We start from the raw sequence: 14040 nt of genomic DNA, 5'->3' as shown, positions 1-14040 counted from the left end.
TATTTTTGGAGTTTATGTTTGAAAAGAAATGGGGCTTGTCTAATGTTTGGGGACCAGATCCAGTATAACATGGTCATGTTGAGACATTGTTGGGATTGTATATAAATGTAATGCCTACAACAGATAGATTAGAAAAGACAAACGTTGCTTTGGTGCTGGAACACCTGACTTTGGATCCAACCTAATCGTAAACCAACACATTTGTTGTTGTTTTTTAGATTTAATGATTATTTCAAACATTTTAACTTTCATGAGCAGAGATTTTCAGCCCAGCTGTCACTGCATCCCCTCTTGAAATAGTCTCAGGGTTGACTGGCTGATATGGTCTTATGCAAGCAATCAGCAGTGTTCTTTTCACTGGGAGATATTGCCTTTCAGAGGACTGACGGGGAGGAACAGGTGACTAATGAAAAACACCATCACGTTTTCTCAAAGGTGGACTCCAGGCCTAAGGATGAGTGCTGGCTTCGATGATGCTTTCACTTGTTCGACTTCTACTCACCTTCAAACTAACTGACATCACATTAAACAAATATTTGATATGACTGTATGTGATGTGCATAAAGATGATGGGCAAAGTCAAGTGATAATAATAATTAACAAAATGCTTTGTCCTGAACCAGTCAGCAGTCACTGTTGGGCTCAGGCAAGTCCACCGGTGTAAAAACATGGGGGGATTTTTCACGGGTAACCTCTTCCTGCTTCTGCTAACAGTACTGGTTCACTCCTAAACACATACCGATTTCTTGTTATGAGAGTTACTGACCAACCATAATGTGATGGGATTTAAGTATACTGACAAAATCATCTCCCTGCACAAAAAGCCGACAATATCATAGATTGTAAGCTTATCTTTGAAGTACGCCTGCTAAAATGGGATTGACTGCATGACTGTTGTCTTATTTCCTAAGTGGCATAAAACACATTCTTTAAGTGCTGGAAATATGAATTTAAATTAGGGCTGCTCGATTATGGCAAAAATGATAATCACGATTATTTTCACTGAAATTGAGATCTCGATTATTTGACGATATTTATTTAACAATAACAATGTGTTGAATGATGACTTTAAAGATTGTCAAAAAATAATCTAAAATAGTGTACAAATACTGATAACAGTGCAAATGTTTGCAATATAAAAAATAAATGAAAAATGTAAACATCTATGTTTAGTGAACTTTGCAGTGTTGCTCTGTGGTGCAGCTACGACACCGTAGCAAAGTTTACACACTGTGTCTACTTGATCCACGTCTGACTGAACCCATAATGTTTCCACACCACTGAAGGTTTTTACCTCTTTTCAACCAACGGCCGTCACTCTCCTCTCCAAATAACTTCTGCTTAGCTTTCCGAGCTTCCCTCGGGTCCTCTTAATCAGCGGTCCCCAACCCCCGGGCCTGGTACCGGTACAGGTCCGTGAGTCGTTTGGTACCGGGCCGCGAGAGTTGAGGCTCAGGTGTGAAATGTTTAGTTTTCAGTAGAGCTGGGCGATAGAACGATAACGATATGTATCGCGATATAACTTTTACTCGATAGAGAAATTAAGCTATCGCGATAGACCTCGCCGCTCTTGTCCTCTTAAGAAAAAAAAAAAAAAAAAGGTCAGCCAATCCAAATTAAGTAGCGCAGAGCCGAACCAATCACAGCCGCAGCGTCACGTCACGTGACTTGTTACGTACAGCACAAGTGCCAAGCCGCACGTGTGTTTGTTTGGGAAGCAGCCAGCGGGTAATGGAGCCAGCGCATAATGGAGGAAATGAGTGTGCCGACTAGAAAAATCAACCGAGCGTGACCGAAGAGAAAACAGATGATGGTTCCAATGCCGGAGAGATTGTCGAACGGAAGAGCCATAGAAGTTCCGTAGTGTGAAGGTATTTCGGCTATTTCAAGTCTGACAAAAAACAGAGTAGCGTTCACTGTAAATTGTGCCGAAAGCAAGTCTGGAAATACAATAAACTGGTGCATGCGTCACACTGTGCGCCACGTTATTGTTTCGGTGAAATGAATTTCTACAATACTGTTACTGTTAATTCTACTCTCTGCAGTGTTTAAATGCTTACATATACACACAGTTACTGTCCCTCCACACATACGACTCGGTTCTGCTTCTATGCCCCAGCTTTGTTTACTTTTTCCCACCGAGGCTTCTAGACTTCTGATTGGCCAACATTTCTGCACGGTTAGGAATCTAGCGCCACCTGCTGCTTTGGCATGTTCATAGCAGCGTTTTCCTTCATTTCTGCCTTTATGTGTGGACGGGATTATTTTTAAAACGAAAACGGAAAATCTCCGTTTTCAAAAATACCCGTGTACGTGTGGACGTAGCCTCAGTCTCTGACTGGAAGCGCTAATTCGTCATTCGGCTTTTGTCAGACTAAAGTAACTGTTAAAACTGTTTGAAAAGCTCAGCTATACAACAAGGAGAGATTGAGAATTTCCTTTTAGTTCTCAGTTTATTTGATACTGACAAAAGTTAGTCAGTTTTGTCTGTTCTTCTGTAAAACAAACTAAGATTTATTTTTAGAATTAATATTTTGTTTCTAAGTGGAATTGACAATTTAGTCTGTTTCGTTTGTTCTATTTTGAAACTTAAACGCTTTAGCGGCTGCCTTTTGTGTAGTTTGCAATATTTGCCTTTATTTATCTGAAAAAGTCTCATGTTCCTTAAGTACATCTACCCTGTTGAACTTATTATGGGAAATAAATATTTAAATAAAAACAAGCTGCTGATTATTTCACATTTTACTTGTGAGCAACGGCACATTTAAATCTTACAAATATAGTTATTTGGCTTATATCGTGATAGATATCGTTATCGCCTGAAATGAAAAAAACATATCGTGATATGAAAAAATCTCATATCGCCCAGCTCTAGTTTTCAGGGTTTTTATCGGTTTTCAGCGTTATTTTGTTATCGTTTTTATCGTTAACTCGGTTTTCCTGGGTCTTTTCACGTGTGTTATGAATAAATCTTCTTTTTTTCTGTACCGGTACTGGTTTTATTTTGTTGTATTTATCCGCGACACCTTAAAGGCCGGTCCATGAAAATATTGGAGACCGCTGCTCTTAATTGTTGTGACGTGTGTTCGAAATGCAGAGAGGTGCGCTCGATTTGCCACACGGAGCAGCGCGAGAGTAAAGCACGAGGGAGGGGCTAATAATCGGCTCAGTCATTTTTAATGATCGTTGAAAGCCCAGATCGTAATTGTGATTAAAATTCGATTAATTGAGCAGCCCTAATTTAAACCCACCTAAAGTAGGGAAAGAAACAACTTTTATAGCTGTAATGTTAGAGTTGGGTCTGTTTCTTTGGGAATAAACTGGACTTACACGACTACCATCCACAGTCAGGTTTGCCCACATTTGTCTGGTCTGTAAACCACCTTGGTTTGACGTTTGGTGGTGCAATAAATGTTTCCCCAGGTCTGGCGCCAATAAACCATGCCCAGAGTGTCAAACAAACTACTAGGTGACCACAGATAATGATTCCTCTCAATTAAGTTTTCAAAATATAATTTAACAAATGCACAAACCTGAGGAGAATCATTATTCGTCTACAAACTACTCGTACAAGTTCAGGTCAGTCTACTCTACAACAGTCACATGTGAATCACAATGCAACACAAACACAGGCAAAGTCAGATTTAACAAACCCACGGCAAGCATCCCGTGTAAATGCTCACATGACGTAAAAAACCTACAGCTTCTTCCATGCGATGAGTTATTTTAAAACAAAGAGTGAAGAATAAAGAACTGAAGAGGAAAATAAATGACCGAGACGGGGAAAGAGACGAGCAGAGAGGACTTGCCTGTAGGGAAGTGCATCAGAGGATGAGGCTGAGCTTTAGAAGAAGAAGAAGGTACATCTGTGGAAGAAACGAGAGAAAGCAGCAGAAAGTGAGTTTATGCAAGCTCAGAGGGAAAAGACCGAGAACAGAGAGAGATATCATCGCCAATACAAACTGAAGAGGAGATTTCTAAAGCCAAAAGTGGGTCTCTACGCCTCAAGTGACGGGATAAAATCTTAATCACAGCTCCCGAGCGTTAAAGAGAGAAACGTGGACGCCCACAGGGGGCTTCTTCACCTAATGCTTTTATTCAAAAAGGAGCAGCTGTGCATAGAAGTTCACACAGCTTACAGCGTTTAACAGCCTCTGTGCAATCGGACATGCCATCAATACCACGCCTTCACCCCCTCATCAGACCTGCAGGCTGTGGTTCACACTCAGTCCCTGCTGCAGGAGGCCAGGAGCCGTTTTAGCTTACTGGGCACCACGTTAGCAGTTTACACCCTCTCCAGGTACAAGAAGCCTTCATCACAGCTTCACCATCAATGTTTCTGCTGCTCCCAAAAACCAAACAAACAGTTAAAATGATTCAAATTCTTTTAGCGCAAATAAAACGATCAGCTGTTCAGCTCTCAGGTGTTGATGTTAATTCAGAGCATTTATGAGGTGAAGGAGCGTTGATGGCTTCAGAATTAGACTTTGTTCTACAATAATTCGATCATCTCACTTTCTATAAATTGCAATCTTTGCTCGTGCTGTAATGATTTCACCAAACAGCAACGTGACAGAAGTTTTATGAATATAAAAGAGCATAAAATTCACCACACTGACAACATGAATCAAACATGTTTGTTACTGTTTGTGTGGACGTGAGCACCGTGTGCTACCTGAACAAGCTCTCCGAGTTACGTAAACACGCGTTAAAGGCCGGACGTGTCTTTAACTGATAGCAGATGACAAAGAAAAGGTCAGAGAAATGGTGACAGGCAGTAAAGCATCGGACGATTTGCTATGAAGAGACGTGAGGAGGTTTTCCCAGCTTTCACAGGAGACGCAACACGAGGGCGACCCAGAGGTTTCAGCAACACGCCGACTAACCATCCAAAAATACTCTAAAAATGTCAAATATGACAGATGTTTTCCAAACTCGTCTGGTTACACAACATCAGCACACAGACAGGAAACTTGACCTTTGTGCAAGTCAGAAAGCTCGAGCCAACAGCAATCGGCCGATTAAACCAAATGAAGCCGAATGACATTAAGGACGTGCTGAAAACGTCTGCTTCTTCCTGCTAATGAGCTTAATGCTGTTTCCCCCAAACAGATGACTGCCTACATGTGATGGGACAAAAACAGGGAAAGTGCTCCAACAAAATCCTCCACAGCAGCATGAACACACAGACTGCTCCTGCAGTCGTGCAGCGGTTAATGCACCATATTTTATCCAAGTCCAGTTCTCACTGAGATTAAGAACAGCCGGCTGAAGAGAAGCAGACGTCGACGTTAATGCAACTGTTGCACACGATCAAGTAAATATACAGACATACAGCTCGAGCTCCTGCGCTGAGCCGACTGGTCTTTAAAACTTTAAAGGACAAACTGAGAAAGATGTTTTGGCTGATTTTGGCTTTTCTACATCTGTGTATAGAAATTAGAGGCGACGTGAGAAGCAGACTAATCTTTGACTGACAGTTACACTGCTGCACTCAGAAAAACGAGCAACACAAGTGAAAGAAAACGAGAGAAATGCCTGGAATAAGTGAAGAAATCAGAGATTTTGAGCTAAAAGGGGCCAAAAACCATTAAAAGGCAAACTCTCAGAACGCAAGCACATAAAACTGAGTCGTCTACATAGAAGTGGACATAAGAAAAACAGGACTGTTAACACCCAAAATACAAACACAGACAACACCCCTGTGTCCAGATTGGGACGTATGTGCTAATATATTTACAGACTGGTTGGTGTCGCCCGATGAGCAGAGGGCAGCTCAAACACAGGCAGCAGATACTGCAGCTCTGGATAGCAACCGGCTGAGGACAGCAGGAGCTGCTAAATAATTAACATCCAAACCTACATGGATCTCTTACCTACCCTACAGAGACTGTTTACAAAGGACGGACGTCTGCAGGTGAGCCAATGATTAAGCATCTTTGAGCTGCATTCCTCTGAGCAGCACGCAGCTCCGACTCACTGAAGGTGGAACTTGTGCTCAGCTGATCTCGGAGCTCAGCAAACACTTTGTGGTCGCGTTGAATCAAACATGAAGTTCATTTTATAAATGATGGTCCCACCAGAGTGACCGTGGCTCTGTGTCCACCACGAGTTTGTGTTTTTAGGATGGAGCGAGAACGACTGACTGAACACGAGACAAGCTGAGAGCACTCAGAGGAAACACTCATCATCATCATCTTCCTCTCGTAACTGTAGGAAGCCACGATCATAATGAAATTAAAATCGGATTGATTAGCCGGCTCCACACAGGCCTCCATCTTTAACTCAACGTCTTCATTAGCCAACAAAGAAATGATTCATAAAGAGATTAAAAAGAATGTTTTCATTCAGACTTTCATAAAATTTGATTATTAAAAGACAGAAGTCTGAACTGTGTACAGGCTGGAATGACGTTGCTCTTCATCAGTGAAGTTTCATGAAGGTCCAGAAACCATCTTTATCTCTAACGTCCTCTGAGCTCAAGGCCAAAATCAAAAACACCGACAGGAAACTTTCGTCATTTTGTGATTATTACAGATGAAAATCAAGAATCAGGACTCTGTGAATAATCTGATTAAATCATAAGCTGATTATCAGATTTATTAATGAATTGATTTTGATTACAAAGTGAAGCTGAGCTGATTACAAAGCTCAGTTTTATTTGTTACCTCTGCTGTCGAGGTTTGCCTTCCAGCGATGGAGAAGACCTGCGATGGAACCGAACAGGACATTTAACATGAAGTCACAGTCGACTAAATCTGAACTCTAACCTGTGGATTTTAATATGAAGGTAACAAAGCACAACATGGAGTCACGTTAGGTTTCGATGGCTCTCAGCAGACTCCCAGACTCAGCTGACGCTCCTCCACTGCTCATATGTCTACTTATCTCTGCATTTACACATTTTACATCCACCTAACAGCCCCGAAGCCCTAAAGTGTAACAGCAACATTAATAATACGCAGGTGTGAGCATTACCAATCATAACCAGCAGCAGCGACGCCTCGGCCTGCTGCAGGAATCGAACCTTTAACCCCGACACTTTACGACTGAGGAATGTGCTCCAAGCATCTCTCCTCGCCGCTCGAGCTAAACACAAAACTCCGCCTTCTTAAACGTGCGCTCGTCCAACCGCAGCAGCGCGTTTAAAGAGGAGGAAACCCCGAGACACCACTGCAGTCCGTCCACACACTGAACCCACGCAACCTCTGTGACACAAACCAGGACCTGTGTGGACTCATGTGACACTGCTATGTTTAATCTGACCCAGTCCCCAGAGACGGGGCTCAGGCTGAGAGGGAAACTGGCCTCCAGCTAAATCAGATCAAACCCGCCCGTAACGTCCGCTGACCTTCCTCTGAGCCCTGGCGTCTGCCTGGCTGGGACGTCTAAGGCCAAATAAACCCAAATTTAAACAGGACGGATGGAAGCGTGCAGATTTTCATGGATCTGTTCTTCCACTTCCTCGATTCACTCGCCGTCATCCATCTGACATCAGAGTTAGAAACCAGTCCAGAGTAAGTCTCGTCTGATGGACCAGGTTAGATATTCTCCATTCTACCACTCATCTCGTTCTTCAGCAGTTTTGTCTCTGAAACGTGGGCTTCTTATTTCAGATTTATTTTCCACCCGTCTTGCAACTTCCTGTCACAAAGAGAGAGGTGCTGCTGGCTGGTGCCAGGTTAGCCAAGAATTCTAACTAGCACTTCTGGTACCTGCTGGGAAAGGAAAAAGGTCAGATTTATTCTTTTCCCAGAATCCCCTGAAAGATGATCCCCTTCCAAACAGTTGGAGGTCTTTTCTACAAAGTCTGTTCTGCCTTTTCAAGGAAGTCCACACGTTTCCCAACCTGCTGCTACCACTGCTGAAGTCAGCCACTGTCAGAAGACTGCATTATTCTGACATGTGCTCTGTTAGACGTCTGCCTATGACAGAGCTCCATCTCTGATGTGAGAGGTCTGCAGTCCAGCCAACTTTAAAACACTTTTGCGTCTGCAGCAGCCGAACACGTGAAAGCTGAAGTCCGGATCAGAGCTTCTTTAGCCTGAAAACAAACAGATGACACAGTTTTCTGCCTCGTCTGATGAATCCGTTCATCGCGGGCAGGTATCACCTTTCACCGCACAGCTCTACAAGCTCTGAGCTTATCGCAGCGATAAGAGGCGGGATTAAATCAGATTAACACGAGCTCGTCGCCACGAGAACTCAGAGCTGCTGCTGACCGAGTAAAATACAAACAGAGTGGGCGTGGCTGCTGTGCCGGGTGGAGTCGCACTTAACCACACGTATGCGTCACCATCACTCTGACCACACCAGCATCTCCTCACAAACAGACACTGACGGATGTAGGTGACCCCAAAACAATGAGATGTAGGCCGACGGCGAGCCCCAAACGATTACACGGCCTGTCCGTCACCGCGCCGCAGAAGGACGAAAACTCGCCGCAAACACCTTTTTCAAGGTGACGACCTGAATCTGTGCGAGAGCGAGGAGGAGGGAGGCAGCAGCGCCTTCATCTCTTCTGACAAACAACATGACAAACATCGAGCTCCAACATTTCTGCCCGTTTTTATCTCAAAGCAAAAACAAACATATTTTTAAAAAGGTAACTCGTCATGACGCATGCTCCCGTGGTCAGCTCGCGCTGCACGTACATCTCTACGTGTGATCAGAAATGTGCTGTTTTAAAAGCTCTAGCAGCAGAACGTTGGTATTGTAGAAAATAAAGGATCGTTTGTTGGCTCTGAGGTACAAAAACACTAAAAATGAGCCGACTCGCCTCATCGACGCAGACGGGCAGCAAACATCAGAAGGAAGCAGCTGAACTTCCCAAAGAGACGGCGTGTTTTCTTCACTACATGAAAACACACCCTGCTTCTGTCCTCAGACATTTAAACTATGACCTGACTGCTGCACGGCCTTTAGTCCCTCCTTTCTTAGTTTGGGCGTTTCTTTTCTTTTTTTTAAAGTTTGTTATTTACCGAATATTCTCAGATAAGTTGGAAGAGCAGAGTTTAGGAGAGGCGACCGGCTCGGGCAGGAAGAGCGACGCTGTTGTATTTGACCACTTAGATTTGGACCCCTGGGTCTTTGTCCAGAGCACTGATTGGATCGGGCCCAGCTCTAAAGAGGTGGCGACCACCCGAGGGATACAAGGGAGGCGGGACGGGACTGTTCCACTCCTGCACACTGTCCTGTGTGGCAGATCTGTTAGAAACCCTCGAGTTCCTTAAAATCTGCTTTGAAGAAGCACTTCAGCTGATACTGATCTCACTGGATCTAAAGAGGGATTTTATCCAGCTGCCTTTTGTGTGTGTGTTCAGTAATAAACACACAGAAACCTCCAACAAAGGTGGATTATTCCAGCACGCGCTGAAGTCATAATACATCTGCCAGAATAAAGTGGAGGCAGCTTCCTGTGATCAGACACAGTTGTTTTTACTGAAGCGTTTCAAATATTAAAAAGTGGTTTTTAAAACAGTCGTGGCTGCTGGAGGCAGAAAAATCTGGAGGCCTTCATGGGCACATTAATAACACCTCATCATGTAATGCCTGCTCTGAGCGCAGTAATTAAAAGAGGCGAGGCTGTTCATTACTTTATAATCGTGCAATAAACACAGGAGCATCAAACAAGAGGGCACTGTGGACCAGAAACAAAGAGAAAGGCAAGAACGGGCTAAAATGCAACAAAGGACGCATTTAAAAGCTTAATTTAATCTCAAATTGCCCAAAATTAAAGAAGAATTCACATCTCCTCTCCCTCCTACTCTCAGGTCACCTCCTGAGTGTGGCCTGGTTTCTGTGTGCCGAGGAAATCGTGTTTAACGGTGACATATTTTCGCCTCAGGTCTCTCAGGAGGTTAATGTGTGTGTGATGGAGCTGGCAGTGATGGAATCGATTCAGACATGGATGAATTTCTTTCTCGCTCCGTCTCTTTTGTTCTGGCTGCTTGCTGTAACAGGCGGTTTTTCCACCTCCGTCTGTGGCCTCGCCAAGCAGCCCCACCAAGCAGCCCCACCCTGCCTGCTGCTGCTCCAGCTCAGGCCTGTTTACCTGCCGAAAGCCACATTTACTCCACCAGATAAACAAAAACAACAGCGGCAGCAGCTGAAATGGAGCACTTCCTGAAAGTCTACGCAGTCCAGACATGACACAAAACGCCACGGGAGCAGGACCGAGCCCCAGCAGCCAGCGGCAGAGCCGATCTGGAGGCCTCTGGAGCTGATTCTTTTTTTCTGGGATCTGGGGTGTTGGTTTTTGGGTGGAGATTGTGGGGGTGGGTGAGGGTGTGGGTAGCCGGGGTAGGAAAATAAATCATGAAAGGCTGATTGGGGTTATTCTGGGAGCGGTGTGGAAGCCGACAGGGAGTGGACGCACAGCGGATTCCTTTGTTGTGACTAATCTCCCTGCTAACCGCGCATGCTTCCATTATCGGACGCGACCATGTCTATCCTGCCGCCGCTTAAATCAGAGCAAACAGATCCAAAGAACCAATCTCATACGGGTTTGTGTTAGCTGTGATTCTGACTCCGATATTACAGGTTTATAAAATAAAGCATTACAAGGGGAGAGCGCTGGAGTCCACCTCACGCAACACAATAGAGAAAACACACAATTTAATTTGTCTGCCTCATTTTCTTAACTCATGTCTGAAGGAAAATTCATGCCAAACATATCTGACAGCATTTCTTTGACGCTTCAGCTTTAATTTGTTGGGGGGGGGAGAAGGAATAAAGGGTGTGTCCGATAATGGAACCAGGATGCAACTACCGTTAGCATGCGCGGACACGCAGCGAGCGGAGAACAGATGCCCGGTTTAATAACAATAACGGCTCCGATAACGGTGGAACAAACCGCGTTTATTCCGGGAAATGTTTCCAAAAACACCCCAGTGCCGTTAGTTACAGGAAGCAGGCTGCCTCTGGTGGATAACTGGAGGATAAATGGTGCAATCCTGCCACCTCATCGGCTCACAGCCTGCTTCCTGCCGCCTGTTTGTCCGAACAGGTGGGCCGCATCACCACAACACAGCAAAAAAACCGGGCTAGCCTGCTAGCATAAAAAAACGCAAGCGTGCGCAAAAAAACACCGCAACTGTCTCGTTTTTAAAAGAAAACACGCTCCGTGACTCCAGGAGTCTACCTCCCATCCATTTAGCGCAAACAGCAGCCAGGCTCAGTGATGAAGCACCTTTCGCTCCCCTCTGGGGTAGCATCGCTAGGCGGCTAAGAGGCTAAGCACTTAGCGAACAACACCCTGGAGAAATCCACACAAATTTAGCACAATCTAACACAACATAACTGAGACCAGGCGTTAAACGTGTCCAAGGGAGAAAAGGCAGCACTCTACCCCGCCTATTTTTATCTGCAGGTCGTTTTCCCCATTCAGGTGCACAGAAAACCGGTAAAAATGAAAAAAAATATCCAGGTGCATTTCACCGAGTTTTAGGTAAAAGGCTTTAAAAATAGACCTTAAAGGTGTCCCTCCACTCTCGAATAACCCTGTCCTGCCGTTTATCCATCAGTGATACTCACACGACGCGGGAGCTGCTGGTTGCGCTGTCACCGCAGATCGCTCTGCTGCCTCTGCGGGGGATGGCGCTGCTTCTCGGGGTTCGGCCACTGGGAGGGCGTCGCTCTCGGGGGCAGGTTCTGGCTCCGGTGCGATCTTTGTACTCGCCGGCTCGGCTTTGGGAGCGGCCACTTCAGGCTCCTCGTGGGCAGAAGCTGGGCTGGTGGAGTCTGGGACTGCCGGTTTGAGGGCTGGCTCCGGTAACGTTACCGTCTCCTTTAGATCAGGGAGGGAAGTTTGCGTGAAGTCGTCAGGAACACTATCTTCAGCTCGGTGCCGCTCCAAAGCGTCTTTAGCCCCGCCAACGAGGTCCACAATGTCGTCATCCAGGAGGTAGTGGTCCGGTTCGGCCTGGTAATGGTGCACCTCGTCGTTGAACATAGGAGTGGTGGAAGAAACTTGATGCTCCTCGCTGTCTGCCATTTTTCTTGATTTTTCCCTCCTCCAAACGGTCTCCTGAGGTTGGAAAAAAGTTTCAGCTCCGGTAAATGTCCGCTCAGTCAGTCACCTCCTGTTGCACACGTCCACCAGGAAGAGCCGTGAAACCGCACCGTGAAGTCTCCGCCTGTATTCTGCCTCTGACCCCGGACAAAGTTGGAGCAGCTCACCGCAGGACAGTCACCACAGAGTCGGACCCGAGTCCCCAGATGGCCGCTGAGTGGGGGAGAAGGGGAAACACCAACGACCAATTACCTACGGCTTAACCCCAGAGTGACACAAGCTGTGACCAATCAGAGAGCACCGAAGGTGGGCGGGGCGTGATGGGACGCCGCCACAAAAGTGCTAAAAAGCAGAAAGTTGATTGCTCCTGTCCTGACATGACTTTCACATGTTTATAACTATGATGGTGTGAACTCTGAGGGCGAGGAGCTCAAACTAGTCGCCTTACTGAACTATTCAAGTCACGTGATCCTGTTTGAAATGATCCTGTAGAGCATAGGTGTCAAACTCTGGCCCGTGGGCCACATTTGGCCCGCAGTGTAATTACATTTGGCCCGCGAAGCCATACCAAATTACTACTAGAGCTGGCCTACTGGTATTATACAGCTAATATCTATATATATATCGTTTAGTATTAAGCCTTGCTTGTTCCATATTCAGTTTTTCAGCAAAACTTGTTTGAGTCAATAAGAAAAGATTGATTCTTATATCTGGAGAAAGATTTTTTTTCAATAAATATTAATGTTAGCCCGCAACATTGTTCCAGTTTTGAATTTTGGCCCACTGTGTATTTGAGTTTGACACCCCTGCTGTAGAGGCTGACCACCGGATAAACACTGGTCTCCTAAATGAAGGTTAGGTTAGGAAATCATATCTAAAGTGGACTTATTTCCAGCTCCATTTCTCTACTAGAGTAGCTTTGCATGATTTACAGATCAAAATCATCCTTTATCTGATACTATGCACCCAGTTCATCCTCTGTCTGAAACAGCAGATTTAGCCCCTCCCATTTTAAGAAAGCTTTTTTCTAATTGGGTGCCCACAATGACACATCCAGATTCAAGAGTAGAAAAAAGTGTGATAAACTGAGTGTCCAGAGGAGTCTGCAACCTCAGCGTTTGACTCACAGACATTACTGTGCATAAAGTGACCTCATGATTACAAACGTTGGTCTAATAATGCCTGTGCTCATAGACCAACCTACTAAAATACAGCATAAACAAGAGAAATCACTTAAATGCTACATTAGTGACCATAGTGATAAGTACAAGTTAAGGATAGAGGAATAACGAAGCTTCTATAGCCACTATAGCTAAATATGCCAAAATCATAGTATTTTGGGCCATGGCTGATCCTCAGTGGATGAGAGAGTGGAGTGGTAAGCTATCAGCTAACTAATCTTAGGTCATTTACATTAACAGCCCATTCACTTTTACAGCTTAACTTTTAAGTGCACTAAAAGTAAACATTATATAATATAAAGTTAAGAAAAAATATTTAAAGTCTGATCATGCTGATGTATGTTAATGTACAACTGTGCACCAGGTTTTATATGCTTTTATGGTAAATGATATTGTGGGTTTTATTATATATTGGAAAGTGGTGAGATGACATAGCAATGATGCAAACTGGACTGAGGGCGCTAAAAATACTAGCATGCAAAGTACAGAGTGAATAAATGTCTTACAGTGTGTAAAACAATGTATCCTTCTGAAATCCAGCAAAGCAGAAGTACAGAGTCAAATAAAGAGGAAATGCGTTGGTAAATTTCCAGTGCAGCACAGAGCACATGGTGCCTTATTTAAAATGGAGGCTACATATCAGAGATGACTAATCAGAGGATTTCACAATCCTGTCAGAGGCAAAAATGCTGCTTTCAGGTCAGCCAGGAAATGTCATTCAGATATCCACGTGTTTCTAACTGCAGATGACAGTTAAAGTGGACCTGTAGTGTTTTTTTATACTTATTTCCAGTCATATAGATCTCTTGTAATAACTGTGGATATTCGTAAAAAGCAAAGCAAGGC

The 14040-nt window shown here is 44.5% G+C and overlaps 1 protein-coding gene across 5 annotated transcripts in view; it reads right to left on the bottom strand.

Annotated features, from left to right (window-relative positions):
- The window catches only part of LOC147315705 (uncharacterized), a 36298-nt gene extending 24016 nt beyond the window's left edge, over positions 1–12282 (bottom strand). The window contains exons 1-3 of one of the 5 annotated variants that reach the window (XM_086258684.1): positions 11536–12282; positions 6669–6707; positions 3810–3866 (exon numbers count right to left, since the gene is read on the bottom strand). In XM_086258684.1, coding sequence (XP_086114810.1) covers positions 3810–3866; positions 6669–6707; positions 11536–11995 — 556 coding nt within the window. In that variant the 5' untranslated portion in view covers positions 11996–12282. Of the gene's footprint in view, positions 1–3809; positions 3867–4139; positions 4186–6668; positions 6708–11535 lie in introns of those variants that run through there. The other 4 variants (XM_086258686.1, XM_086258685.1, XM_086258687.1 and 1 more) reach the window with 4 other exon arrangements.
- Positions 12283–14040: the final 1758 nt, after the last annotated feature.

Source organism: Aulonocara sp. 'chitande type north' Nkhata Bay, linkage group LG13 (genome assembly GCF_057382095.1).
Source record: "Aulonocara sp. 'chitande type north' Nkhata Bay isolate Kocher_YH1m ecotype deep benthic linkage group LG13, A_spYH_male_GT1.1, whole genome shotgun sequence".
Classification (NCBI taxonomy): Eukaryota; Metazoa; Chordata; class Actinopteri; order Cichliformes; family Cichlidae; genus Aulonocara; species Aulonocara sp. 'chitande type north' Nkhata Bay.
Note: the sequence above shows the minus strand (reverse complement) of the source record. Positions and strands in the feature narration are given on the sequence as shown.